Raw genomic sequence first — 27,016 nt, forward strand, 5'->3', positions numbered from 1 at the left:
TTTCAGTCCATGAACATGGGACGTCCTGCCATTTATTTGTGTTTTTAAAATTATTTTCAGCAGTGTTTTGGTGTCAGTGTGCAAGTCTTTCACCTCTTTGGTTAGATTTCTTCCTAAGTATTTCATTCTTTTTGATGTCATTGTAAATTTTCCTAATTTCCTTTTCAGCAGATGTAATCCTTTTAAAATTAAAACAAGAAGGAACTCTCTCTCTTTTTTTTTTTCTTTAAATTTCTCCAGTCTAGTGTCCCAGAAGTCCAGCAGTCTTCTCTGCATGCTTTTCTTTTCTTTTTTTTTTTCAACGTTTATTTATTTTTTTGGGGACAGAGAGAGACAGAGCATGAACAGGGGAGGGGCAGAGAGAGAGGGAGACACAGAATCGGAAACAGGCTCCAGGCTCTGAGCCATCCGCCCAGAGCCTGACGCGGGGCTCGAACTCACGGACCGCGAGATCGTGACCTGGCTGAAGTCGGACACTTAACCGACTGTGCCACCCAGGCGCCCCTCTTTTTTTTTTTTTAATGTTTATTTATTTTTGAGACAGAGACAAAGTATGAATGGGGGAGGGTCAGAGAGAGAGGGAGACACAGAATCTGAAGCAGGCTCCAGGCTCTGAGCTGTCAGCAGAGAGCCTGATGCGGGGCTCGAACTCACGGACCGTGAGATCATGACCTGAGCCGAAGTCGGACGCTTAACGGACTGAGCCACCCAGGCGCCCCTCTTTGCATGCTTTTCTGATTCCTTCTCACACTTGTCTCATAAAGAATTGAGGCAGAAGCTGGGCTGGTCGCTTTCTGTTCGCTCCTTGAAGGCAAAGGAGCATTGTTGTAATATTCATCCCAACAGAGTTGCTGACTATTAGTCCCTCATAGAGCCACTAAATTTGGCAGTTGTGTTTGATGGCACTATTTTGGATACGATGAGGTCTGAGAGAGAAGGGTGCATATATCAGAATGTGTTTATTGTGAGCTCTTTGGCTGGTTGTTCTCAAAGTGTGGTCCCCAGACCAGGAACATCAGCATTTCCTGGGAACTTGCTGGAAATAGAAGTTCCTGGGTTCACCCCATATTTACTTAATCAGAAACTTGGGTGGGGGAGCAGGGCCGGGGGGGGGGTATGTAATGTGCTTTTTTAACAAGCTCTCCAGGTGGTTTTGATACACTCTAAGTTAGAGAACACTGTTTTAGACCATCTGGGAACTCTTTTGACACCTCCAAATCTCTATTCCTCCAAATCTCTGTAGTGTACTAAGATCTCTTGTATTATTCATCACCTTTTATTTTGCTTTTATTCTGTGTAATGGTATGTTGCTTTAACTCTCACAGTCTCCTCAGGTTTCCTGTCTTCTCTCTTCTGGTAACGTGTTCTAACAGAAAGATGTGGAGTTGAGAAATCCTGGATTTGATTTCTAGCTCTGTTGTGTGACCTTGGGCAGCTAAGGAGCCTTTCTGAAAGTCAGTTTCCTCAACTGGAAAATTGTGTGAGGGTAAATGAGTTAAGTATCAGTTGCTTTTACAAGGTTAGACGCTCAGGAAATGCCTGCTCTTTTTCCCCTTTATTCTATTACTTTGCTCAAAATACAAAACAAAACAAAAATATCCCTTTGCTGTGGCATAATGCTTGCAGGTCTTTTTTTTTTTTTTTGGTCTGTTGGCATTATTTTTTGGACTTCAGGCTTTATGGGGTATCTTTGAGATCTCACCTTATAAAATTGGAGTAAGCCAAGTTCATAAAAAAAAAAAGTGAGGTGCCTATAAAGAGTGGATAAGGAATGGCTATTGCGATAGAGCTGATGCTAGTTACTTCCATTAGTCACTTGCAGCGAACACAGTGAAGTTCTTTATTAGAAAGCTTAATAATACAGAAAGTAATTGAGCCCATAGCAGAGAATAGGGTATTATCTTCATTTTTCCTGCACTCTTAAAAAAAATTTTTTTTTTAATGTTTAATTTTTGAGAGAGAGACACACATGGAATCCAAAGCAGGCTGCAGGTGGGGCTCAAACTCACGAACTGGGAGATCATGACCCAAGCCAAAGCTGGATGCTCAACCTTCTGAGCCACCCAGGCACCCCTTCCTGCACTTTTTTATAGTGATTTGTGCAAAAAAAAACACCTGGTCCTGCCTCTTGATAAGAGAGGGAGCATAAATGGCCTTAATTTCCTCAATTCTAAGGCTACCTTCTACATTAAGAGGGAGCCGTCCAGGGCAGAAGTATGTTTCAGAAAGATGGAGAGCCAGACTGGGATAGGGAGGAAAGAGTAGCAAGGTTTTCTAAATTGACGTTGATATTTCTGACCAATATCAAGAACTTATGCTTTGGACACTGTGAGCAAGTTTGCATTGAGTTTCATCGTTTAAGATCTGTTTCCAGATGTCTTATTTGGTGTCCTGTTATAGTAGCCAGGGCTTCTTTGAGTACAGATGTGATTACTTCTGGCTTGTAATGAACTTCATCGACTTAGTGCTAATGCTGCTGTCGCGACTAGCTTGTATGTTCTTCAAGATCAGGAGCTGTTTCATTCATCTGTTGATGTATAACACATCACACAACAAAACTTAGTGACTTAAAATAACAATTTTATTATCTTTCATTGTTCTTTGAATAGACTGGGCTCAGATAGAAAGTTCTGCTGGTCTTGCTTGGGGTTTCTCTAGAGTCACCTAGAGGTTCATTTGGGACAGCTAGGCCTCTTCCTCTCCATGCGACTTCTCCAGCCAAATAGCCAGACTTTTTACCTAGCAGCTTAAGGCTTCCTCCCCAAGTGACAGTTCCAAGAGGGAGGAAATGGAAGCTGTCAGTTCTTTCAAAGTCTAGGACCAAGACTGGCACAGCTTGCCACATTCTCTTGGTTAAAGCAAGTAACAGACTGGTCTAGGTTCAGTGTGGGAGGAAACCAAACAAGGGCAAGAATACTAAGAAGTATGGTTCTCTGGGGTCCATTTTTGGAGACTACTATAGGGACCATATCTAACCTATATACTAGTATATACCCAATGGTAGACAATAAGTACTCGTGATTTGAATCAGTGGTTGGATAGACTAACAGACTGGTAGATAAATGACTGCTTTTATTAGTTTGGGTGAGGTACATGTGATCCTTAGGGTTCATATCTTAGGGTTCATATACCAGTGTTTATGCCTCTACAGTACTCATCCTTCTCAACACATGTCTTTTTTTTTTTTTTCCTGAGGAATCACCTTTTTGAGCATAGTGACTTGAGTGGCCAGAGTGCCCTGCAGACACTTTAGGAGTTGTAGTCCAGGAAAGAAAAGAATAGTCGGTACTTTTTGGATTGTGTGATGGCTACTATATTTTACATACGTTCTTAATTATAACAATTTTGTGAAATAGGGATTCCCCTTTAAATTTGGGCACTGAAGATAATGGACTTTCCCTAAGGTCGCATAGCTAGTAAGTGAAACAAGATGATGAATTTAAACTGCATTCTGATTCTATAGCTAAAACACAGACTTATGATATATATTAGTTACTAAGAGTTTCTCTTGGTTAGTCTCCAACCATACATCTTAAGATGTATTAGAGATGTATTAGAGAGTTTTTCAACAAAAGTTAATAGTATTAACATTTGGGGCTGGGTAATCCTTTTTTTTTTTTTATTTTTTTATTTTTTTTATTTTGAGAGAGAGAGAGAGGGAGGGAGGGAGAAAGAGAATCCCAGGTAGGCTTCATCTCACAAATCATCACAACCTGAGCTGAAATCAAAAGTCGGATGCTTAACCTACTGAGCCACCCAGGCGCCCCAAGTCTGAATAATTCTTTATTGTGGGAGGCTGTGCTGTGTGTTGTAGGATGTTTAGCAGTATCCCTGACCTTTATCCACTAGATGCCAGTGCATCTCTCCACCCGTTTGCAACAACTGTCTCCAGACATTGCCATTTCCCTGGGGGAAGTCCCCTCCATTAAAAATCACTGATAAGTTATTTCATGATTTGCTGTCCTTCAGTTTTGCTGGTTTTTTTTTTTTTTTTTTTTAATGTTACTTCCCACAAGGAACTGGCAGTGTCTTCAAACCATTTTATAATAGTTACAATAGTATTTGCCTGGTTCTGATGATCTTGAGTCTTGCCTTTCTCTCAGTGCCTTTCTTCACTTTTGCTTTATCTTTTTGCTTTTGTCTGTGAGTCCCCTAAATCAAATGCAGCTGGATAAAGTGGTGTTTGTAAGGACTTTTTTTTTTTTCCACAGGTATTGATTTAGCAGGCATTCAGATCTCTGAGATTACAAGCATTAGTGCTAGTGAAAAGAAGGCAATTTACATCTTCTAATTATAGTAGAGGGGGAAAGGCATAATATTTAGTAAGCTGAGAATTAAATGGCTTCCAGGCTCCACAGAGTTAATCTTCAGGGTAGTGTTGATTGACGTGCCAGAGGACATTAATGTGCAATTCTTTTGGGGAACGGGGGAGGAGAGTGGAAATTGCCGTTTCTCTACTAATTGTACTTTAGGTGTCATTTATGACAATTTCATGTTGTCTAGACAGAGGGAAATGGTGGAGAAATTATTCCAGTGGAGTCAAATGCTGAGTCCAAAAGGAATCAAGAAGGTTGCTGAAGTCAGGATCAGGGTGGAAGGGCAAGCAGTATACCCTAGAGCTGAATCAGTGAAAATCAAATGTTACTAAGAGAAGCAGTTCAGAATGAACCCACGATATAAGAAAAGTGGTTGTACTCTGAGCTTTGTGCTAGCTCAAGGGCTAACAGTGGATTGTTTGGGGGCTCAGCTAGAGTCTCTGCCCCTCATCTATTTCTGTAGATTCCAGAAACCTCATTACTTGAACAGACATGAGCCAGGAAGGCTGCCTCTTTGCCTTTGGTTAGTAAATGCTCCAGCCACTTTGTATTCTTTTTTCCTTGTTCTCTTGTAAAGCTTCATTTACTAAGTCTCTTTGCTCTCCTGATGTTACCCCTAAGGTTTTACTTCATTTTATAATATATAGTGTTTGCAGTATACCAGGGTCAGTGGCCTGTCATTTAAGAACAGATGGCTTTCGTTGAAGGTTTTTTAAATTTCAGGTTGGGAATATGAGTATGAAAAATCATCTAAGAAGAAGTGTATGGATTTGCTGTTATTGAAGCAGTAAATGATTCTACCCAATATATTCTTTGTAAAATTAGTTGGTCTAGAGTAGCCTTTTTGAGGATTATCTATTATTTTTAATAAAATTAGCTGAGAAATTAGGATTATTGGATTTTGTAAATCTCTTCTTGATTTTGGGGAAAATAAGTTGATTAGGATGCACTGCCTCTTAATTAAAATCTAAACCTGTATATCACAGCTGTTGCTTCTCGGGTATCCGTGCATGTGAGTATCAGAACTAGCTGTGGGACTTGTCGTCATTGATATGTTCTTATTCATCCTTTGGTGAAAAGCCTCTGGTCTAAATTTCTAATTAAAAAAAAAAAAAAAAAAAGTCTGTGGTCTTCTGTGAGCAGACCTTCCAAGTCTGCCAGAGAAAATGAATTTGGAGACAGTATAAACACATCCATGTAGATCACCTTGGGCCTTTGAATTCAGATGCTGACAAAAGTGAGTTTTTATTATAAATTGAAATATTATAAGTATCGTCTAATGTGTTGAGGATATACAAGAGCAAAGCATAGTGGCAACCAATCATTTTATAATTGTATTAAAAAGAACCACCCACCAAACAGTTAGCAGAGGGTCAGGTTTTCCCAGAGTATTCTGGCTGACTCTTCAGGTAAGACTTTGTATAACTAAATACACGGTTGTATACTGAATATGAATTCTGTTTCCAGCTTCTTTCCTTTTGGTATGTTGTGCTCTGATGTTTTACTGTCTGCTGCTGCACAGAGGCATTGAGGAATACGTTAATGTTTTGTAAAGAGGTTATGGTGAAAGGCATTGTTTTGAGCCCTGTGAATGGTTTATTCTTGATGATAGTAAAATAAGGCCAATTCATAGGACAGGCACTGTGAGCTCTTAATATAGTATATTTGTTTTCTTCTCTGATGGTATTAGCCTTGTAGCAGTGCCACCTTGCCTTGGTCTACCCCATAACAGGGTCAGGAGTTGCCTGCCAGGCTCCACTGGCAACAGCATGGTGCTGTAAGAGCACCCCTAGAAATAGGGGGCCCTGCAGTGATCAGATGAGTGCCTATTGTTGGATAACTTAAACGATAATTGCCAGTGTGTGAAATGGGGAGGCTTGGATGCCTCCGCTTTAAAGCAGAGATGTCAATTTGGAAATCATAATAGAGGTGTCATTTCAGAACACACAATTATTTTTTACGAAGAATAAGGGCTGTCATCTCCCAGCCCAGGCATGCGCCAAGGAGAGATCGGAGGCTTGCAGAGCAAGATTCAAAAATGAATAAGGCAATAGTGCATCCAAGTTTCTTTGGCCTCCTGCCCCTCCATCCCCCTGAAATCATTGCCCTCTTTCCCCTATGAGGTCTCTTTTAACAATATACCATGCAGGAGCATCTGTGGTAGTTTCTCAGGCAAGTAGCCAGCCTCTGACTTTCTGATTTAATAAGCCTCTCAGGGACCTGGCTGCACTGCATTTATCAGTACAACTATGTCAGCACTTTAACCTGAGCAGCTTAAGTGACCAGAGGGATGAGGAGTGATGTAAGCAGTTTCTGAAAACCTTGTTCCTTCAGGAGTTTTAGTGTGAGTTTTTGGACATCTAGCATCCTTGTCAGAAAGTCATGGGGTCAGTGAGGGGCAGTCAGATCTTCTTATTTATTCTTCCAAATCTTATGACTGCTGATTTATTCACAGATATTCTTATTGGTCTCCCATTACATGTTAATTAGGATAGGAGTTTTAATGGGGACAAAAAGATAACTTGGACCCAGTACTTGCTTTCATGTGGGTTGTAGTCCAGTAGCAGAGACAAAACATACTTATCAGTAAGTGTAGTACAAGGTGACTTGGTAGAGGCCTTTGAAGGGAGGTTTCAGAATGCATTGGGGGTCTTGGGGAAGAGAGTATAAACTTTTGGATGGAGGAGCCTTAAAGGATTTTGAGCCTTAAAGGATTAAAAGGATTTTTTAAGTTAGAAATGAGGAAAGAGAACTTTCCAGAAAGAAGCAATGGCCAACCTAAATGCATAGATGAGATAGTGAGAGTGTGTTTAGTTTAGCTAGAGCAGTGGTTCTCAAAGTATGGCCTGGGGTCTCTGAAGTCAAAACTATTTTTGTAATAATGTTGAGCTGTTCTCTCTCTGTTTCACAGGTGTTCAGTGTAGTTTTCACTGTGTGACGTGTAACAAGGTTATTATGATTATCATGGATGATGGAATGTATGCTTGTGTTAAAAATTCCTCAATTTCAATTTCAAATATAAATATTGATAGATAAAACCCATATAAACGAAAGCTCCTTGGGGTCCTCAGTAATTTTTAAGAATGTTAAAGGAGTTCTGAAACCAAAAAGTTTGAAAACCACCAGGCTAGAGTGTATCATATATCCAGAAGAAATGAGAAGTTTGGCTACAGAGCTTTGGATACCAAGCTGAGGAATTTGGATTTTATTTTCTAGGCAGAAGGGAGCTATTAGTTTTGGGTTTGGCTTCCCAGAACTGAAATAGCAAATACCACCCAGACATCAAAGCCAGGCCGGGAAATTACTCTTTGGGCATGGGGCATCAGTGGCCTCTTAGGTTCCCAGAGCAGGCTTTACGTCTCATATAGGTCACAGAATTCTGGCAAGTTGATATTTTCCAGTGATTAGAGAAGGTTTGCACATGTCTGTTTGCTTTAGGATATTGATTTTTTTTCTGTGATCTGACAACTAGTTAAAAGAATATCTTCAGGACATAATTGTTTAGTAAGGAAAAGTTGTCACCAGCTTACTCATTCTGTCTAGACTAGTACCCAAACGGTTTGCTTCTTCTTAACTCTGATATCCATTGGATTTGAAACAAAAGTTCTTTTTTTTTAGATGACCCATCTCACCTGCCCTGACAACTTTGTTCTTTCCCAGAGATCTCTTCCACTTTTTTTTTTTTTTTTTTGCTTTCTTAGTCATCAAAGGATCTAGGGGATCTAGGGAACCCCCTTGCACATATTCAGAGTATTAATCAGGGAAGGAAGAAATAGCTATGGTCATTTAAAATGCAAGAGGGGTGGTGCGCCTGGGTGGCTCAGTTAGTTGAGCCTCCTGACTCTTGACTTCAGCTCAGGTCATGATCCCAGGGTGGTGGGATAGAGCCATGTTGGGCTTCACCTGAGTGTGGAACATGTTTAAGATTCTCTCTCTCCCCACCTCTGCCTCTCTCCTCCACTAGTGCGCACGCTCGCTCTCTAAAAATGAAACAAAGTAAAATAAAATGTTAGGAATTTTATAGCTTGAATTGTGTTTCTATTGACTAATGATTTTAGTGGGGCTTAATATTAATTTTGATAACTTATTCTAGTGTGTAATACTTTGATTTCAGGTTTTTCTGTTCCATTTCCTAGTGACTCCACTTTATCTTTCAGAGGATTTTATGTAAGCAAATATTTTAGAGCAGGGATGGGCAGATTTTTTTTTCTGTAAAGGACCAGGTAGTAAGTATTTTAAGGCTGTTACTATCCTGATAGTACTTAACTCTGCCTTCCTGGCTTCAAAGCAGCCATAGACAATATATAAATGAATGGATGTGGCTATGTTTGAATAAAACTTTATAAAAACAGGCAGCTGACTTGGGGCCTGTAGTTTACCAAACCTACCTAGGGGCATTAGGGCAACTTGATACTTGAAGAAATCCTTTTTAAGAAGTGAGCAATTCTTCTGAAAATGAAGCATTTTCTTTTTAGTTTTCAGTGGTTTACTTTTCAATTTTGTATGTTGAATGTTTTTAATTTTGAAATAATTTCAGAAAAGAAGAAAAGTTGCAAATAATAGTGCAAAGAAATCCCATGTACTCTTTACCCATATTCCCTAAATATTGGCATTTTACCACATTTGCTTTATCATTCTCGCTCTTCTGCTCTATGTATGAGTATGGTTATGTTTTGGATATTTATGGCTCTTATATATTTGCGCATATTCTTTTAAATGTGGAATTTTCTTAAAAGTAGGATATAGTTTGATAGAGCAGTGGTCTCCAGACTTTAAAAAATACTTCTGTTAGTAAAGGCTTTTTAGCAATCCATGTGTGTTATACATTATGGTCATACATTATAAAACAAAAGTTCTGATATTTTCTTTCTGTTCTCCAGTGGATTGAAATAGCACAACCTTTGTGTGTCTCACTTGGACGCCACTGATACAGAGAACGAACCAGGCAAACTTGTAAAGAAAGAGGGTTTTTGTTTTTTTCCCTGACAGGGGTTCAGTGACTCTTTAAATTTTTTTTTTTTAACCTTTATTTATTTTTGAGACAGAGAGAGACACAGCATGAACGGGGAGGGGCAGAGAGAGAGGGAAACACAGAATCGGAAGCAGGCTCCAGGCTCTGAGCCATCAGCCCAGAGCCCGACGCGGGGCTCGAACTCGCGGACCGCGAGATCGTGACCTGAGTCTTTAAAAACCCTTCTTGGGGCACCTGGGTGGCTCAGTCAGTTAAGCATCAGAATTCAGCTCAGGTCATGATCTCACGGTTTGTGAGTTTGAGCTCTGCATCGGGCTCTGTGCTGACAGCTCAGAGCCTGGGCCTGCTTCAGATTCTGTGTCTCCCTTTCTCTCTCTCTGCCCTTCCCTGGCTCTCACCGTCTCTCTCTCAAAATATAAACAAACATCAATAAATAAATACATTTCTAAATTGTGATCACAGGTCAGAATGAAAAGGTAGCTTCAAGCTTGAATAAGCTTGTGTGAGCCCCTCCTAAGTCCTTCCTGATTTCCCATCGTTGAATTGCACGATAGATGGTTAATTCAAGTCACATTTGTGGTGGCCAGTGAAGAAGGCACACAGCTGCCATCTCATCGCATTTTGTATCATTTCCCCATGGATGGCTCTTTGTAGGAAGCTGACTGTAGGAGAGAAAGGTCTTTCTTAGAGGTTCCTAGGAGTGGTGGTCATGTTTACTCATCTAGTAGCTCTTGTTCTTTTCTCTGTTCAATACCAATTGGAGAAGTCTTTTATTCCTTCAGATAGTACTCGTAATTGACGAGAACTTAATGTTTAATCAGTGATAAGTGTGTGGGGGTGCTATTCATAGTAATTGGCTCTCCTGATTTTGTGTATTAGCAGTTAAAATGCCATGTATATATATGGCTTGCCAGTCCATTGTATTGCCTGGGGAGCAAATGGTGCTAGCAGACTCTGTAGTGAGTAGGCACAAGGGATGCATGTTCCAGAAGAACCTCATCAGGGACTCCCCAGAGATACAGCTTAACATTTTGGTTTTACCCTGATTTAAAGAAGTCTTCTTAATTAAGATAGGAAAGTAAGGTGGGAAGTAGACTTTGCAGGATTATAAAACGGAATCATTAAAATTGAAATTATCTAATCCAAACTCTCCCAGGTCAAGAATCTCCTTTATAGCATTCTTAAAAAGTCATCTTCTCTCTGAATACTGGCACAGCCTTAGCATAGAAGTAGGGGGTAATGTTGGCTTCCCAACTTAGTAGCATCATTTTCCAGGCAGAAGTACTTAAGAAGGATATGTGTTGGTCACTCTGCAGGATGCTCTTTGCCAAAGGGCTTCTGCTTACTAAGCAGCCATTTGGAGGATAACAAGCCAGGGCTGTTATGGCCAGGACTGACTCCAGAGCCCTTTGGGATGGAACAAACTTCTCGGTGTTCCAGGGAAGTCAGCTGCTCTCAGGTCTTGCTTCTATTCTCCAACCTTCCAATTCCTAGAACTAATTCATTAGTAGTGAACAAGTATTTATCTAAGATGGCATAAAAGTCCTGAGTAGATACTCCTCTCGAAATTTCACTTTTCTTCTTTCTCCAGTCTGTGTGCCTCTCACTGCCCCTTCCTCTAACATTCTGTGGTGCAAAACTCCGAGACATACCATTATTTTAGTCATTATTTTATGTGACCCTAATGAAAAGAAAAAAAATCCTGCCAATTAAACGGCGTCATGCATTTATAAGATACATCCCAATTTCAGACATACTATAAATGGGAGGGTGGCTCTTAGAATTGATGAAACATGGCATTTCTGCTGCTGTAAACAGTGATACCATTGAAGATTCAGGTTTTCAACCGGAGAGATGTATTTTATTGCTTTCTTCTCTGCCTCATTGGTTACATTGTAATGTTCTCTCCCGTCAGTAGTAGGACTGTGTAAAGGGTCTTATGTGTGGGGTTATAGGCCTTGTCTAGATAGAAAGCATCATGTAACTGTTGGTTGTCCTGGGCAGGAAAGGTAGCAAGCCAGCTTGACAGGGCCTCTGCTATATCTCTTTCCCAGGCTGTTAGGGGAAATGCTTTGGTGAGCCAGTTGCTGGGATAAAGTGACTGCACATGACTATACCTAAAGCCAGCTGGTTTTAATAACAGTGAATTGAATTAACTCAATTGGAAAAGATTGGTAGCTGCTGTCCTTATCCTGCAGATCTGCTTTAAAGAAGAGTCTGGCAGGGAGCCGGAGACCTGTTCCCGGGAGAGCCAGGCAAGATGCTGCTGGAGAGGAACAATATGCATTTCTTTCTGAGACCATTTCCTTTGAAATGTGTTCTCTGGCAGGAGCTTGATTGGCTGCCAAGGCACATTTGAATTGGGAAGCAGTGTGGCAGACATGGCAAACTAGGGGGTCCCTGGGCCGCATTTATCAGATGTGTTTAAAGTGGCCCTTGTACAAAGAGGGAAAAAAATGTTTTAGCTAAACTTTAACTGTCAGGAGATTACATGGAGAAGTCCAGATTTCTGGCTTCCCTTAAAAAACAGGAAGAGCCAGTGATACAAAGCCCACCTTCTAGCTTGGACTCACAGTGGATACATACACACTTTTTACCTGCCTGGAGCCTACAAGGTCCTACAGTATAGCATCCTGGTTTGAAGCATTTTGGAGTTCACAGAACTTCATGGAGTCCTGGTGCTGTCATTTAATAGCCCTGTGCCGCAGTGCCATATACTTAACTTTTAGGCCCAGTGTTCTCATGTTTGTATAGTAATGCCTCCCTTTCCAGGTTATGGTGAGATTTAAGTAAAGAAATATATGTGAAGTGCTTAGTATTCACCTGGCACCAAAAAAGTACTCAATAAAATGTGGGTGTATCATATATGCTCAGTTGAACTTATGATTGGGCTAGATTATATAATTAAAGATTTTTGTCAGTTGTTAAGAGAGCCTGAGGAGTACTCCTTCTCACAAAAAGGGTGTAGGCAGAGCAGAATGAGTAGAAGATAAGGGAATGTGGATTAGGGTAACATGGAGGAACTGAACACCAAGATAAATGTTGGCACTACATGATAATCTCTGGGTATGCCTAATTTTCCCCTCCTGTGTTGATCCCAACCTCCTATTTGTCTGCTGGAGATACTACAAATAGAAATAAGATCATGTCTCTGAAGCACTTGTTCATTTCTCACTGAAGAGCAGTATTCAGCATATACAGTGGCCATACCCAGTGTGGGAGCTCTGTAGCTCATTTATTTATTTATTTAGTTTGTAGGAAGGTGTGATCCCAGATTACAGGTGTCAGTTAGCTGCAAAGGGGGATGTTATTTATCTCTCCCCCTATTTTTCCTTATGAATGACCTCTGAGTTGGTAATTGACAGGGATTATTGCCATTTTTTTAATCTCTGCTAGGAGGCTGCTGGAGTCTTCCCTCATTTCATTATCCCGTTATGATGGAGCAGGATCCAGAGAGCACCCAATTTACCCAGACCCAGCGAGGTAAGGCCAAAGTGAGAAATGGCACTAGGTGGGGGGGAGGGGCTGCCCTTGGGGTTGCCAAGCTGTTGGAAGCCCCATTCTGTGCCTCTCTGGTCCTGGTGCTCTTTTACTCTTCAGTTACAGTTTTGAGACAGGTGGTTCAGGTGATTGGGAAGTGTTGCAGGTAAGTGAACAGAACCTCTGATGACAGGGAGTTGTGACTGAGCTCTTGTCCTTTGGGGCTCATTCCTATAAGTGGGGCACTTAGAGGAGGGACCCGAGGAGGCCACTGGCAGAGTCACAGGATACTTCTTTTTTGCTAATCAGGGAGGCTGTTGCCATTCAAAGGGACAGCCAAAAGGGAAACAAGTTTTTATTAGTAGGGAAATTACTTACAAATTAAAACTAACCAGCTAACAAAAAATCCTACTGGCTCTCATTTGAGAGAGAATTTAGATTATCAAAAGGCAGAAATCAAGCTCATTCAGATGTTCAATTTTTGGATGCTACCTAAAGGAAGAGATGACTGACAAAAGGGTAACCAAAAAGAACAAGTTGCCATTTTATTAAAGCATTTACCTTACACTGATTAGAAGATATTTGAAGAGTTCTTGAAGGGATTTAAAAAACAAAAGAAAACATTTAAATGAGTTCACGGCCCACCCTTACCTGATACTGGAAATTGAGGACCAAGGATAGGGTGTCAAGTTGATGTATAACATTTATATAGCGAGCAGTCCTTTGGTGTTGTTACAACCAGACTTAACTGATTCTGTTAATGACCTCAAAAAGGGATAACCTTCACATCATTTAGGCAACACTAGAGCTCATTGTGAGGCTTTGCCAAAAGAAAGAGTAATTTATAATGGTGGGGTTGGCAAGTTAACAAATAGGGGTTAGATAAAAGCTAAATGAGCTTTGCTTTATTTTTATTTGTTTTTTAATGTATTCTTTAAGGTTATTCTTGAGAGAGAATGGATGGAGGAGGGGTAGAGAGAGAGGGAGACACAGAATCTGAAGCAGGCTCTAGGCTCTGAGCTGTGAGCACAGAGCCCCACGTGGGGCTCAACCCCACGAACTGTGAGATCATGACCTGAGCCAAAAGTCGGGCGCTTAACCAACTGAGCCACCTAGGCACTCCAGTGAGCTTTGCTTTAGATTAAGAATTTCAAGTCTGGAAAGGCCTGTAGATAAGGTTCATTCTAGGGATATTGAGTGATTTTGTTGTTGGCCACAGTGGTGTCATGATACTGAGTGCTCTTTCTGAGAGACTAATGAAAAGATTCCCCATTACCTTCTTGCTTCCTTTTCCATACCCCAGAAATGGCAAATCCAAGGATCAGGGAATATGGGGAGGCAGCTGAGATGACGGCCAAACATGGAAGTGTATGTCTCTAATCATACTTAAAAGTAATAAGTCCTAAATAAAAGAAAGAAATTTTTGGCATCAATCAAATGACTCTGAAACACTAAGACAGAGAACTTCTTGCTATAAAATAGTTTCTTTTAGGACAGCTATAGGAATCTCATCCCCAGAATTTTTAACCTGACAAAGTTTAATGGTAATTCTTAAAGACCATTATTTGTCTTCCTTTCATGTAATAAATCTTTTATTTACTCCCACTCAGATCTCTTTATCACAGAAAGTGTCATACTTTGTGGTGTTGCTATTTTTACATTTTCCCTCTGAACACAAAATAGGTTTTCTTGGAGGAGAAAATATTCTTCCTTGAAGAAAACTTGCAATTTATTAAACATTAAAAATTTTTGCTTGGAACACTTCAGAGTTTGGTGATTATACAGCTCTTCAGTAAGAGGATGATTGCTACCTCATTGCTGGTTGTTTAATTAGTTTTTCCTCTTAGACTTCACCCTACACAGTATATATAGGTCAAAGTGTTTGTGAGATGATTCAGCATTCAGATCCTTAGCTTCCCTCTGGCTACCTACAAAGACGAGGCCAGGATGTACTTGTATTTAATAATTGTGCCAGGAATCCCTTTTTCTTTGCCATTGATGCATATTTTTGTAGTTTAGAAGGAATTCCTATGCCATAGTGAAATTAAACAATTAGGTTACCTAGTGCTAAAATTGTGCCCTTACATAAAAGGGCAATCTTATTGTCTGCATCAACATTCTTTCTACTTCTGTCGCCAATAATATAATTTTCCCATTAGTTACTAGGGTGGGTTAACAACTGAGAAATGTGTATACTTACAGACACTTTTCAGAATCCATTCCAGAAGAAGAATCTTCATTCTGCTCTTGAAATGTTTTTTACACTCTTTTCTAGTCTGGTTGACTTGACAATTTAACCATCAATGGCTGACTTCTGGAAAATTTCTGTATATTTAGTAGGTAAAGGAACAATTCAAGAGTGCTGACTTTTGTCTCTTGAAAACTTAAGATTCTTGATTCATCCTTGCAAAATGCATGGCAACAGGGGCCCACATGGATAATGGAGGCTCCACACATTGAAACTTTTAAGAAATGATTCTTGTACTTACTCTGATGATCTTGGCCAAGACATCTGTGTATCCCATGCTGACCTGCTGTATGTTTTGGATTCAGTGATGCCAAATGCAGTATATTGTTCTGTAGCAAAGACTTTTGAGTTCCAAAGATTGTCATTTGGCCTTCTTGGGAATTCCATTTGATGATTGGCCAGAAGGATACCACCTCTGATGACTGGCATTTCAGAGACAGCCTTAGTTCCTATAGCAGGTGACTGCAGAATCTCCTTTGTTCTGAGTCAGTAGACACACTGAGGTTTTCCCAGAAACTTTGTTTAGGGGTAAGGAAATGTAGGGCAGCAAGATTTTGTAAATACTATCCCTACCATTTGGATGTAACTGTTATTATTTCCATTCTCAGTCAGTTTTTCCAGATTTCCATTAAATATATATGTGTTATGTGTGTGTACACACATACATACTTTTTTTCCTTTTATGTTCAAACATTATAGAAGTTAAGATTCCCAGGAATCCTCATTAGAATTGCTGTGTTTCCTTTAGTTTTTTGTTCTAATTACAGAAACATATGTTTTTGTATACATATTAGTATATGCATACCATTCTTCAGTTTTTCTCCCACTTAAATTTTTGTTTTAGAGGGTTTTTCTTGTGTGTGTATAGGGATGATTTATTCTTTTTAATAGTTACATAGTGTTTCTTTGGATATAGTTTATTTCTTTAACCTGTTGGTGGGCATTTGAGACATTTCCTAGTTTTTCACTAATGCTAACAACATGTATATATCCTTGTGTTTTTCTATATGATAAGATTCCTAGTGGAATTGTTGAGTCAAAGTGTATTGTTCTGCTCTCACTTTCTTAGTATATAGCAGTCTTATGAAAGATGGAGGAAAAACTTGAGAAAGGGAATGTGGTAAATTATAGCAGACACTAGGCGTTTTCAGGGGTATGAAGACACTAAGACACAGACTAGAGGTCTAGACTAATTCACTGAGAATAGTCACAGTAAGGAAGAAGAAAAAGGAATAACTGTTGCCTCCTGTATTGCTTAGTGCCCATGTCACCTCGGATGCTCTATTGTAAGAAATAGAAAAATCTTTTCTTCCCTGTGAGATTTTGTTTTCCTGAGTATATTTTACTCTCTTTTTCAATCCTGAATATTTTCTCTGTGTTACGAATGTCTGTGAGTAACCCATTAGAGCTGAGAGGTTCAGAGAGCTCGCTTTAGGGAGCTAGGGCAAATATGGAGCTATGTGGATTTGTTGGAGAAGAAAGAAGACCTGGTGAAGATGGTAACCTTCTCTAGTCATGTCCGTTTTGTCATCTCCTGGCCTCTATTCTCTTGTATAAAATGAAGGGAGAGCTGGCCTTTAGATGGTGGCTGTGGTCCCTTTTCGTTTCTTACATTTTGAGTCTGGATGGTTGAAGAAGGCTGTAAATCCGTATGAATGGCATCCTGAGAAGCTAAAATGGGTCCCTAAAGAAACTAAAAAAGGAAGGTCCAGTGTTATCCCCTTGGGAGGGGACAGCTATTGAGCAGATGATGACTGATTACACAGCCTCTTTGCCTCCTCTCGGAACAGAAACACGGGTGGTAGTCTAATAAGCATATTGTGCGGTACAGACCTCCTGGTGAGTTAAATGCCCTTTATTTTTCACGTCTCCGGAGTTCGCCTCAGCGGGGAGAGCTGGATTTACTGTCTTTCACAGTATTCCCCACATTAGTGCTAGTTTGTGTTTGTCCATCTCTGTCTCTCTCAGATTATCTCCTGCCGCATACTACGCCCAGAGGATGATCCAGTATCTCTCACGGAGAGACAGTATTCGCCAGCGCTCCATGCGCTATCAGCAGAACCGGCTCCGTTCCTCCACCTCCTCCTCTTCCTCAGACAACCAGGGCCCATCAGTAGAGGGAACCGACTTGGAGTTTGAGGACTTTGAGTAAGTACCTACTCAGCTTGCTTTCTTCCCTGTCCTCCCAAGCTGTGTGTGCTTCTAAGTTGACCACTGTCCAAGCAGCAGTGGTTGACCTTTCTTGCTTCAAACCCCAAAGTTCTTATGTATGAGTAGCAGGATGGGGTGAGGGGAAGGGGGGTTAAAATGTGCAGGGTACTGCCACCTCTGGCAGTTGTGCTGCTGTTTCATGGAGCCTGTGGGAGAGATGGCCCGTTGGCCCCAGGCCAGGCTGGAGAAGATGGCTGCTGCTACATAGGCAGCACCGTTATTTCCCTTTTGCATGAACAGTGGCTATGGAAGTGCTTCTCATGGCCTGTTTTCACAATGTCAGAGAGAAAGGATGGTTGGTATTTTTTCTTAAGCAGAGTAGGTATAGAGATTAGAAATAACAGAAATATCTGGGGGTGCCCGGGTGGCTCAGTTAAGTGTCCGGCTTTGCTCAGGTCATGATCTCGCGGTCCGTGAGTTTGAGCCCAGCCTTGGGCTCTGTGCTGACAGCTCAGAGCCTGGAGCCTGCTTAGGATTCTGTGTCTCCCTCTCTCTGTGTCTCCAAATAATAAGTAAACATTAAAAATTGAAAAAAAAAAAAAAAAAAGAAATATCTGGATTTCCCTAAAGACAGGTCCCTTCGTACCCTTGAATCACACTGATTCTTTGAGGTCCTACTCCATTGCTTAAACTATCTCCCTCCCACAATCTCCGCCATTAGGATCCTTTGAAAGTTGCCTGTCAAACTAATGTGGTAGTTTGAGAGGTGATTCCTTGCTCTTCTGGTGTTTTTGAGTGGTCGATTGGATGATGGGGGTGAGGTAAAGGAGCAGGGTCAGCCCTGTGCACAGGATTAAATACCCCAGTGTCACTGCTGTGTTTGAACTCTCTGACCTCCTGCTCCTCACCTTTCTAACCATTCACTGTGTTTCTTTCCATTCTGAAAGAATTTCCATTCCTGGTTTATATCAAATAGGACGCTTAGCTCTTGTTTTGATTCCTATATTTTGATACTCTCAAACATGCAAAACGAGAGAGAGAGAGAGAGAGAGAGAGAGGTGGTTAAGCATTAATTTTTTTCTCCTTTTTTTGCTGACAGCATTGGAATAGGACAGCCTGTCGGTCATTTTCCTTTTTTTCCTTCTCTTTCTTGACATCACCTGGTCAGGTCTGGGATGTTAAGAGTTCTTGCCTCCTTCTCAACCTTCCTCTTCCGTGAGCTGAATGGATAGTTCCCCAGGAGCCACCTTGCAATAGAGCTTTAAGATGTGTTGGAGAAATCTTTTTGCTAAAGATGACTAAGGAGGTGGAAACAACCTTTATACCAATTTGCCTTTCTGATATGGTCCTTAAACACGCTAGCAATTGTGTACTTGGAAGCAAAAGGCCGACTGAATAGGTGGTTCTTTTGTCTGGGGAAGAAACAAACATGAAAGAAATGCAGGGATGCCCTGAAGCCGCGGTGGTGGCTCTTGGAGCAGGGGCCCTGATTCTCTCTCATCGGCTGCCCTCTGGCTCCCAGCACGTGTCATTCTCCCTTCAGTCCACTCTAGGGGAAGGTGGGTGCATATACCAGCAGTGAGGGGAGAGTCTCCACTCCCTTACCCAGACACATACCAGTAGTGAAATATGTTCCCCTGCAGATATGATCATTTTTCCAGCTCTTGGGTCTATTCAGAGAAGCAGTTTCAGGTATGTGCCGTCGCTGCTGGGACTGAGTACTGCTGAAAAGCCTCAGTAATCCTGGGGAGCTCTGGGAGTCAGTGCAGATTGCATAGCTTCCCTCCATGCACGTTTGGAAGGCTGTGTAATCTCTTTGCAGTGGTGAAACGTGGGGCTTATGCCTTTGAGCTGTATCTTGCCTCGTGACTTGTCCTTCACAATGGAGTTCTGGGTTAGTTTAAAATGTTCTGTTCTCATCTTACCTTCTCTTTCTTCTGCTACCACCTCCTCCCTCTCCCCTTCCTTCCCCCTCGATTTTCCTGTGTCAGACTCCCTCCTCCCTGTGCTCCCCACAGCCCACCTGTGCTCTCACCTTCCCCCTGGCTTCAGCACGACCTGAATTTACATTGCCTTCTTCACCTTTCATGCACTGACTTACCATTATTTCTCCCTAGGGGTCTTCTGTTGCTCCCTGGTTGGTAACAATGGGCTGATTTCTCTAATGCTCCTCTGAAAGTCCCTTGCCAGGGTGTTTGCCTTTCTTTTTGAGCTGATGCAGACTATAATCTTGTTTTTAATAGCAGCTGTGGATTAGTCACCTCAATATTAGTAGTCCAGGTCTCCTAGTGAAGGATGTTGCTGGCTGGTTGATGCTGAGTTCCCGTCTGTTCATTCTTTCTCTTTCCCTGCTCTCCTCCCCCCGTTGTAAACTGAGTGCTGCCTGCGGCTGCTTCTCTTCTCTTAACTTCTAGGTACTCTAGGAGGGAATGAGAGAGAACTGAGGGAATGTGTCAGCCCATTGTTAACCATTTTTTTAAATTTTATTTATTTTGAAAGACAGAGAGGGTTCATGGGTGCATGAGAACAGGGGAGGGGCAGAGAGAAGGAGGGAGAGAATTCCAAGCAGGCTCCGCGCTGTCAGCACTGAGCCCAACACAGGGCTCGATCTCACGAACCACGAGATCATGACCTGAGCTGAAATCAAGGGTTGGAAACTTAACCGACTAAGCCACCCAGGTGCCCCTGTATCCACCCATTTTAATTTCTCTGCCGCAGTCCTTTACCTTAGCTTTGATAATAGAAGGAAAGTCAGAAGCTCGTATGATCATAATGTATAGTTCTTTCAGGTACAGAGAAGCAGGTAAGTTAGACAGGACCTGGAATCTTCCTAACACTTAGGGGGCTGTTAGGAGAAACTGCTCTACTGGTTTCCTTGCCTGCACAACACGCCATGCTCCTGCCTTTGCCATCCCACTTCAACATCTTCAGTTCTCGCCCCATTTGCTAAGCCGGGAATCATTTTGGTGTTATCTACCTTGTCCCTTCCAGGTGTATAGAGTCCCCAGATCCCATCTTTTTTGATTCTTTTCCATCGTCTATCACCTATGATAATATTTTTCATATGTATTGTATAACATATAAAATATTTGTAATATATAAAAATATATTTATATATATAAATCTTGTTTAATTCTTAAAAAAAAATTTTTTTTAATGTTTTTATTTTTGAGAGAGAAAGACACAGAGTGGGAGCAGGGGAGGGGCACAGGGGGTGGGGAGGGAGACACAGAATCTGAAGCAGGCTTCAGGCTATGAGTTGTCAGCACAGAGCCCAACGCGGGGCTCAAACTCACGAGCCATGCGATCATGACCAGAGCCGAAGTCTGCCGCTTAACCAATTGAGCCACTCAGGCGCCCCTCATTTAATTCTTATAATAACCTAATGAGGTATTTACTCCACTGTAGTATTTTTTAAAATAAGGATACAGAGACAACCAAAATCAGACATGTCTGAGATTTGAGAACAGGAGTAAACATATTTAGTGTCTGGCTTTTATTGTCCTGCAGATTTAAAAACCTTTAAAAATGATGTAGAACCACATTTGAGCTCTTGCTCCCTGAGCTTGCTGTGGAAGAAGACTATCTAGATTTATCTCTACGGAAGATAACTTTGAAGGTTGGTCGGCAGCAGGTTAAATTTTCTGTTCTTTTGTGGTCTGGATTAATGACCATCTATCCAGGCAGGCATCATCTCCTGCCATTCATCTCTGTCTGTGGCCAGAATTGAGACTGCAGGGTCCCTGTGTTTATCAAAATGCACAAACAGGGCATCCAGAAACCTGCTGTCAGAAGGTCTGTCCTGAAGCGTTCAGCATCTGTCTTTGCATAAAGATATTCACAAGCAGGGTAAAGGTGTGGCTGTCGCTGACATTGCTGTCTGCCTGCTTTTGAGCCCAGACCACCTGCTAGAATGTAGAAGGCAAATAAGCGTAAGGAAAACTGCCATTTTAATTTTCACCATCCCTTTGGAAAGAGAGGGAAGCTTTTTTGAAGCCCTGTGGTTAAGTGCTGTACCCCAGAAGTCGCTAAGGCCTGCACAAGAGGTGGTATATGTCTATTGTTCCTGTTATCCTCACCCCCTTCCTCATGTTATCTGTTACTCTAAATGTACGTATAATCCCAGAATCATCCGTAGTTCATTTCTTGCCCTTCTTGCCTCTTTTTGTAACTGCTTTGCCTTCCAAGGCAAAGAATACCCAGAGCTGATGACAATTGGAGAAGCTTCAGACTGGATCAGTCGCAAATATCTCCACCACACATCCCAGCCACAGGGGAATTATATTCACTTCAAGTTGTTGCTAGTTCAGAAGAGAGCAAGTTCTTCATTCACCGTTGTGACATTAGGCTTACTTTGGAAAAACGTCTCAGTGAGAATTCTAGGCTTTCAGCCTTAAGATGAAATCACTTTAGATCTATTACATCTGTTTTCTTCATTTTTCTAATTTATCTGGTTGTGTTTGAGTTCCTTTTACCCAGAAATCCATATAATGACCAAACAGGCAAAAATGTTTCATTGTATGACAGTAACTTCTGGGTGCCAGAGATGGGTTCTGGTTCCTTAGTTTGGAATGGAGTGTTCTAGCAGTACCCCATACACTCGTGCAGAGAGCCTCATACAGAAAGGACGTCTCCTTTAATGGTCCCCTTGCTAGACACCTTCTAGCAAGGAAGTTGTTAAAAGGTCTTTTTGGTGTATGATGTAGCTGAGAGTTCTGAGGGCTGTCACTCAGCTCTACCATCTGATTGGGTTGACATAAGAGGAGTTGCTTGCTTGTAGTTCAGAATTTAATATTCTTCACCTGCCCTTTTGCCATAACTGAAATTTAATTGAGTCATGGCAAAGAAAACACGTTAGAAACCAAATAATACTATTCTTATCATCTGTCTATAGGCGAAATCCTGGCAGCTTTGTGAGACTCACATACTTGCTTCAAGTTCTCGTGGCCAGAAATTCCGGTGGAGTGAAGCTACATGCCATTGGTAGTACTTGTTCTTGCTCTCTCTTCTGTGCCCAGAATTTCCGGGACTCCTGTGGGAGTCTGCCTACTAATAACAGATACATAACTGTAGCCAAGAAAAGGAAGGGTAAATCTTTGGAGAGTGTTCCCGTCTACTTTGTTTTGAAGAAGAGTTGCTTTTGTTCTTTTCTTTAACTTACAAACCATAGACTCTTTGATATTAGAAGTAGAAGAGAAATTCAAAGGAAACACACTTTAAAGCTATTCTCTTTATGGGCTGCAACCTGTTAGAACAGTCAGGAATCAGGCAATGAGCTGTATTTGGTGAGTGGTGGTGTTATACAGAAGTCGGTCTTAAAGTGGGATGAGATAAGGAACTGTTCTCTTCCTTTTTACCGGAGAGTTTTCAATAATTTCACTTACTTGATTTTTGTAGTGGTTGATTGCTTCTTTTACAAGGTGGGTTTATTCATTTTTTTGTAAGTTTTTACTTATTTATTTTTGAGAGAGAAAGTGTGAATGGGGAAGGGGCAGAGAGAGACAGAGAGAAAGAGAGAAAGAGACAGAGAGAGAGAGAGAGAGAGAGAGAGAGGGAGAGAGAGAATCCCAAGCAGGGCTCCACACTGTCAGCACAGAGCCCGATGCAAGGCTCAAACCCACAAACTGTGAGATCATGATCTGACCCGAAGTTGGACCTTTAGCTGACTGAGCCACCCAGGCGCCCCTACAAGGTGGGTTTATAAAAGAGAAAGTTATACATATTACAACAGGCCCTTTACTTCTAGACATACTTGGGAGAAAGACAAATAAATGCACAGTCATAGAAACGTGAAATAGCATGGAGTATTTCAGAAATTCCCTTGTTGATAAGTTTGACTAGATTTTAAAGTCCAAGATATGTGGCAGGAGATGAGCCCTGAGACTTAAGGTGGCACCGGATCTTTGGAGAGTCTCCTGTACCTTGCAAAGGAGGTAAACTTTATTTTGTAGGTGAAGGGAGTCATTGAAGAGTTTTAGGCTATGAAATAACGGGAGCAGATTTTTACATAATAACTTCCGAGACAGACTGTAATAAGGTAGCACTAAAATACAGAGCAGCGTTCTATGAAGGGAAGAGAGTATTTGGGGAGATGTGAGGAGGCTCCATGGGTTTCAACTGGGTGGGAAGACTGCATAGGACTTAGATGAAGTGATGTGGAGGATGAAGTTAGGGTACAGGAGATAGGTACAGTAGAATCTAAGAGATTCAAAGGGAGCAGCGTAAGCAAAAGCCCAGAGATAGATGATTTACAGGGGACCCTGTATAAATAAAGATATTCAGGGGACCCTGAATAAATCTGTGGCTAGAGCTACAGAATGCTTGTAATGTGATAGAGAAGATCAGAAAGGCCTGAACTGAGGGCCTTGGAATGTCTGGCTGAAAGTTTGGACTTTATTTTTATTTTCTTTAATGTTTATTTATTTTAGGAAGGGAGAGAGAGCGAGTACAGGGGAGGGGCAGAGAGAGAGGGAGACAGTGGATCTGAAGCGGGCTCTGTGCTGACAGCAGAGGGCCTGATGCAGGACTCAAACTCACAAACCGTGAGATCATGACCTGAGCTGAAGTCAGACACTTAACCAACTGAGCCATCTGGGCGCCCCTGGATCGTATTTTTATCTGGGGGAAGTTATTATTGAAGATGTATTTGAGGCAGCTAACTCGGACAGCATTGGTTGGGGTGACCTAAAGTGGCAAGTGTATGGATGCAGGAAAACCACTTAGGAAGCAGTGGGCGAAATAGAGGAGAGAACATACGAGGACTGAATGTTAAGTATTGGGTGTAAGAGGCTTGGTGTTTTCTAAGAGTGGGGCCTGTTTGTGAATGTTCCTGGGAAATGAGCTGCGAAAGCTCAGCTGTCTCACTTCCTACTTCTCCAAATGAAATGTTGCCTGAGTCCTTTTTGACTCCTACTTGAACCAGTTTTGAACTAAATTGGTAAAACAGCAAGTGACTCCTAGAGCAGCTGTGGTGGGACCTGGGATCACTCATCAGTGCCTGCTGCCCCCTTAGCCTGACAACTCCTGTGTAGAGAGTGGCCCGGGTTCTAGTTTAGGCTGAGTCACATTTGTTACTTGACAGATTTGATCTTGGGCAAGTCCCTTTCACACCCTATGCCTCAGTGTCTGATTTGTAAAATCAGAGTGGATAATTTCTGAAGTTTACCCCTAAAGTGCTCAGATCTTTGTTGGAGCTAACTACCTTAGATGAACCTGCTTTGTGTTCAGCAGAGGCAGAATAATGAAAAGTCTCAGAGAAGTGGGGAGACTTCCTGGGGATCAGGAATAGGATATCTGGTACCTGGAGAGCCCCAACACATTTCTAAAATATATGCCTATCTAAATTCTAGCTCTTTCCTTGAGGATTTTGAGCCTATTGCTTAGAAGTATAGGCTATTGCTCAGCAACTTTAGAATTAGCATTCTTTCTGGGCAAGTAAAATACATATGAATATTCATTTTGAGGAATGCTAGAAGAGAAGGAAAAGGGAATATGTGTGGATTGTACTTGGGTATAGAAGGGGAAAACACAGAAGGAAAGATTTAACAGCCAGGAGGGGAGGGGGGGGAAGGAGGGCATAACCACTTAGAGATATAGATTGGTTTTTTGTTTTTTGTTTTTTTAATTTTTTTTTTAACGTTTGTTTATTTTATTTTTTTAAATTTTTTTTTTCAACGTTTATTTATTTTTGGGACAGAGAGAGACAGAGCATGAACGGGGGAGGGGCAGAGAGAGAGGGAGACACAGAATCGGAAACAGGCTCCAGGCTCTGAGCCATCAGCCCAGAGCCTGACGCGGGGCTTGAACTCCCGGACCGCGAGATCGTGACCTGGCTGAAGTCGGACGCTTAACCGACTACACCACCCAGGCGCCCCTCGTTTGTTTATTTTTGAGACAGAGAGAGACAGAGCATGAACGGGGGAGGGTCAGAGAGAGGGAGACACAGAATCCGAAACAGGCTCCAGGCTCTGAGCTGTCAGCACAGAGCCCGACGCGGGGCTCAAACTCACGGACTGAGAGATCATGACCTGAGCCGAAGTCGGCCGCTTAACCAACTGAGCCACCCAGGTGCCCCTGTAGATTTGTTTTTTAATGTAAAATGCACAGTAGGAATATGGAATATGTGCAGATGAAATGAAAGGTGGAATAAGGGAAGAGAGAAATTTGTAAATGGTAATTATCTATTACTGTTCCTTAGGGAAAAGTTAAAGCTCTGCAGTTCCAAGGGGGCCGTGCTCTTAGTTGTCCCCTGTGAATGATACCCCCAGAGCCTGAGCCTTCCTCCCAGAAATCTAAACCCTTACACGTGTGCACAGTCCTTGGCATAGAGATGGGGGCCTCGGTTTCTTACCAAGAGCACCTGGGTAAGGAAAGGACTTGTGCCATCCAAGGATAGGAATACCAACTAGGCCTTCTGTTGTCTGGAAATTGAATAAAAACAGAAGAGCATAGGGAGACACTTATTTTTTTAATAGTCTAATTTTCAGCAAAGTCAACTGTGTATTGTCGAGAGGACAATGGCCTTTTGAGCTTTTTGCTGCAAGAGCCTCATTTATAAAGGCCCGAGTCAGAGCCATTTGTCATGAGGAGGAATGACAAGCTGACTGTCTGGTCAGGACTCAGCCGACAGTCTGTAGGTGTATTTTTCATTCCTTTAAATTATAGCCTCTCTCTGAGGCAGTTAATCCCAGGCATTTAGCAAGAGTCGCTGCTGTGTTTCTCTCCCTTGTTCCAGAGATGCATTTTCTTATACTTGGCATTTGTCTTGGATGCCTTACTGTTTGAAGGGTGTTTTTTTTTTTCCCTTATAAAATCTTTTACAAGAAAGTCTTATTCCCTCCACCCCTTGTCCTTCCCAAATACCCCTCTGAGAGTTAATCAGAGATGTACAGAGTTCAGCAGCTGGGAAAGCCATTAATAACTCTGCCAGCTTCTGTCCTGCTGGCTTAAAGGCACCTTCTGGCTGATGAAATTGATGAGGATTTCTCTTGGTGTTTCCCTGAAAAGCATTCTGGTGACAAATAGTCCTCCTGTGAGGGAGGAGCAGAATCAGCATATTTGCATACTCTTCCTCATGGCTTTTTTTTGTTTGTTTTTTTTAAAGTCTCAGTATGGAAGGGCACGGGCTGTGTTATGTTAGGCCCCAGTACGTAGCACCGTCCACCATTCCTAAGGCAAACCGTCTCCCTGGGTCTGCCTTTACCTACTGCTCATTTGGCAGACCTCCTCCAGTCCACTCACGTCAGTCTCTGCCTCACTAGTTTTGCCTCCTTCAGCTCGTGCAGCCTTGCCTCATGTTGATCCTGTATCAGCACTGATGTGAGTGGCAGAGTCTGTGTGGTTTTCTCAGTACAGCATTATTTTAAGTACTTTTAACTCCTTTGCCCTTTTCCTGGAACTCTTACCACTCTCCCCCTTCCCTGCTGGCTTCCCATCCCCACTGGGGATAGGCTGTGCGCTGAAATTTGTTTCCTCAGTCTAACTCCTTATTTCTGAATCCTCCCTTCTTTCCAGACTACAGAATGCGGAGTCATCAGTTGCTCTCTTCACCTCTATTTTACTGGAGCTGTGCATGTAGTTAGGGATTTCTGTGGCCAGTACTAATGTCCAGAGCCTTTTTCCCTCTTCTTGCCTCCCTTGAACATTCTGGTCTTTGCCACCTTACCCATTCCTGTTTTCAGGGTTTTTCTTAGAACGGTATTTAAGCTGTTTTTCTCCTAGCGAAGGCTGTTTTCTCCTAGATGTCCTTTGCTGTTTTCTCCCATAGGTAGCACCTCATCTGTGTGTTCATCACGTTTCAGTTTTCTAGTCGTTGTGAGTCCCATGATGTTACTCCTCCCCTTTGCTAGA

The 27,016-nt window shown here is 41.9% G+C and overlaps 1 protein-coding gene across 9 annotated transcripts in view; it reads left to right on the forward strand.

Moving 5' to 3' along the window:
• The window catches only part of AMBRA1 (autophagy and beclin 1 regulator 1), a 178,816-nt gene that overhangs the window by 55,155 nt on the left and 96,645 nt on the right, over positions 1 to 27,016 (forward strand). For 5 of the 9 annotated variants that reach the window (XR_015240845.1, XM_086677551.1, XM_025928195.2 and 2 more), the window contains 2 exons: positions 12,685 to 12,771; positions 16,985 to 17,164. The exons of 2 other annotated variants lie outside the window; for them this stretch is intronic. Coding sequence is in view for 6 of the 7 variants with exons in the window: in XM_086677551.1 (XP_086533677.1) it covers positions 12,685 to 12,771; positions 16,985 to 17,164 (267 nt within the window). In the remaining variant the exon portion in view is untranslated. The remainder of the gene's footprint in view (positions 1 to 12,684; positions 12,772 to 16,984; positions 17,165 to 27,016) is intronic. 2 more of the 9 variants (XM_086677554.1, XM_025928196.2) reach the window with 1 other exon arrangement.

This window comes from Puma concolor, chromosome D1 (genome assembly GCF_028749965.1).
Source record: "Puma concolor isolate L17-30 chromosome D1, mPumCon1.1.hap2, whole genome shotgun sequence".
Lineage (NCBI taxonomy): Eukaryota > Metazoa > Chordata > Mammalia > Carnivora > Felidae > Puma > Puma concolor.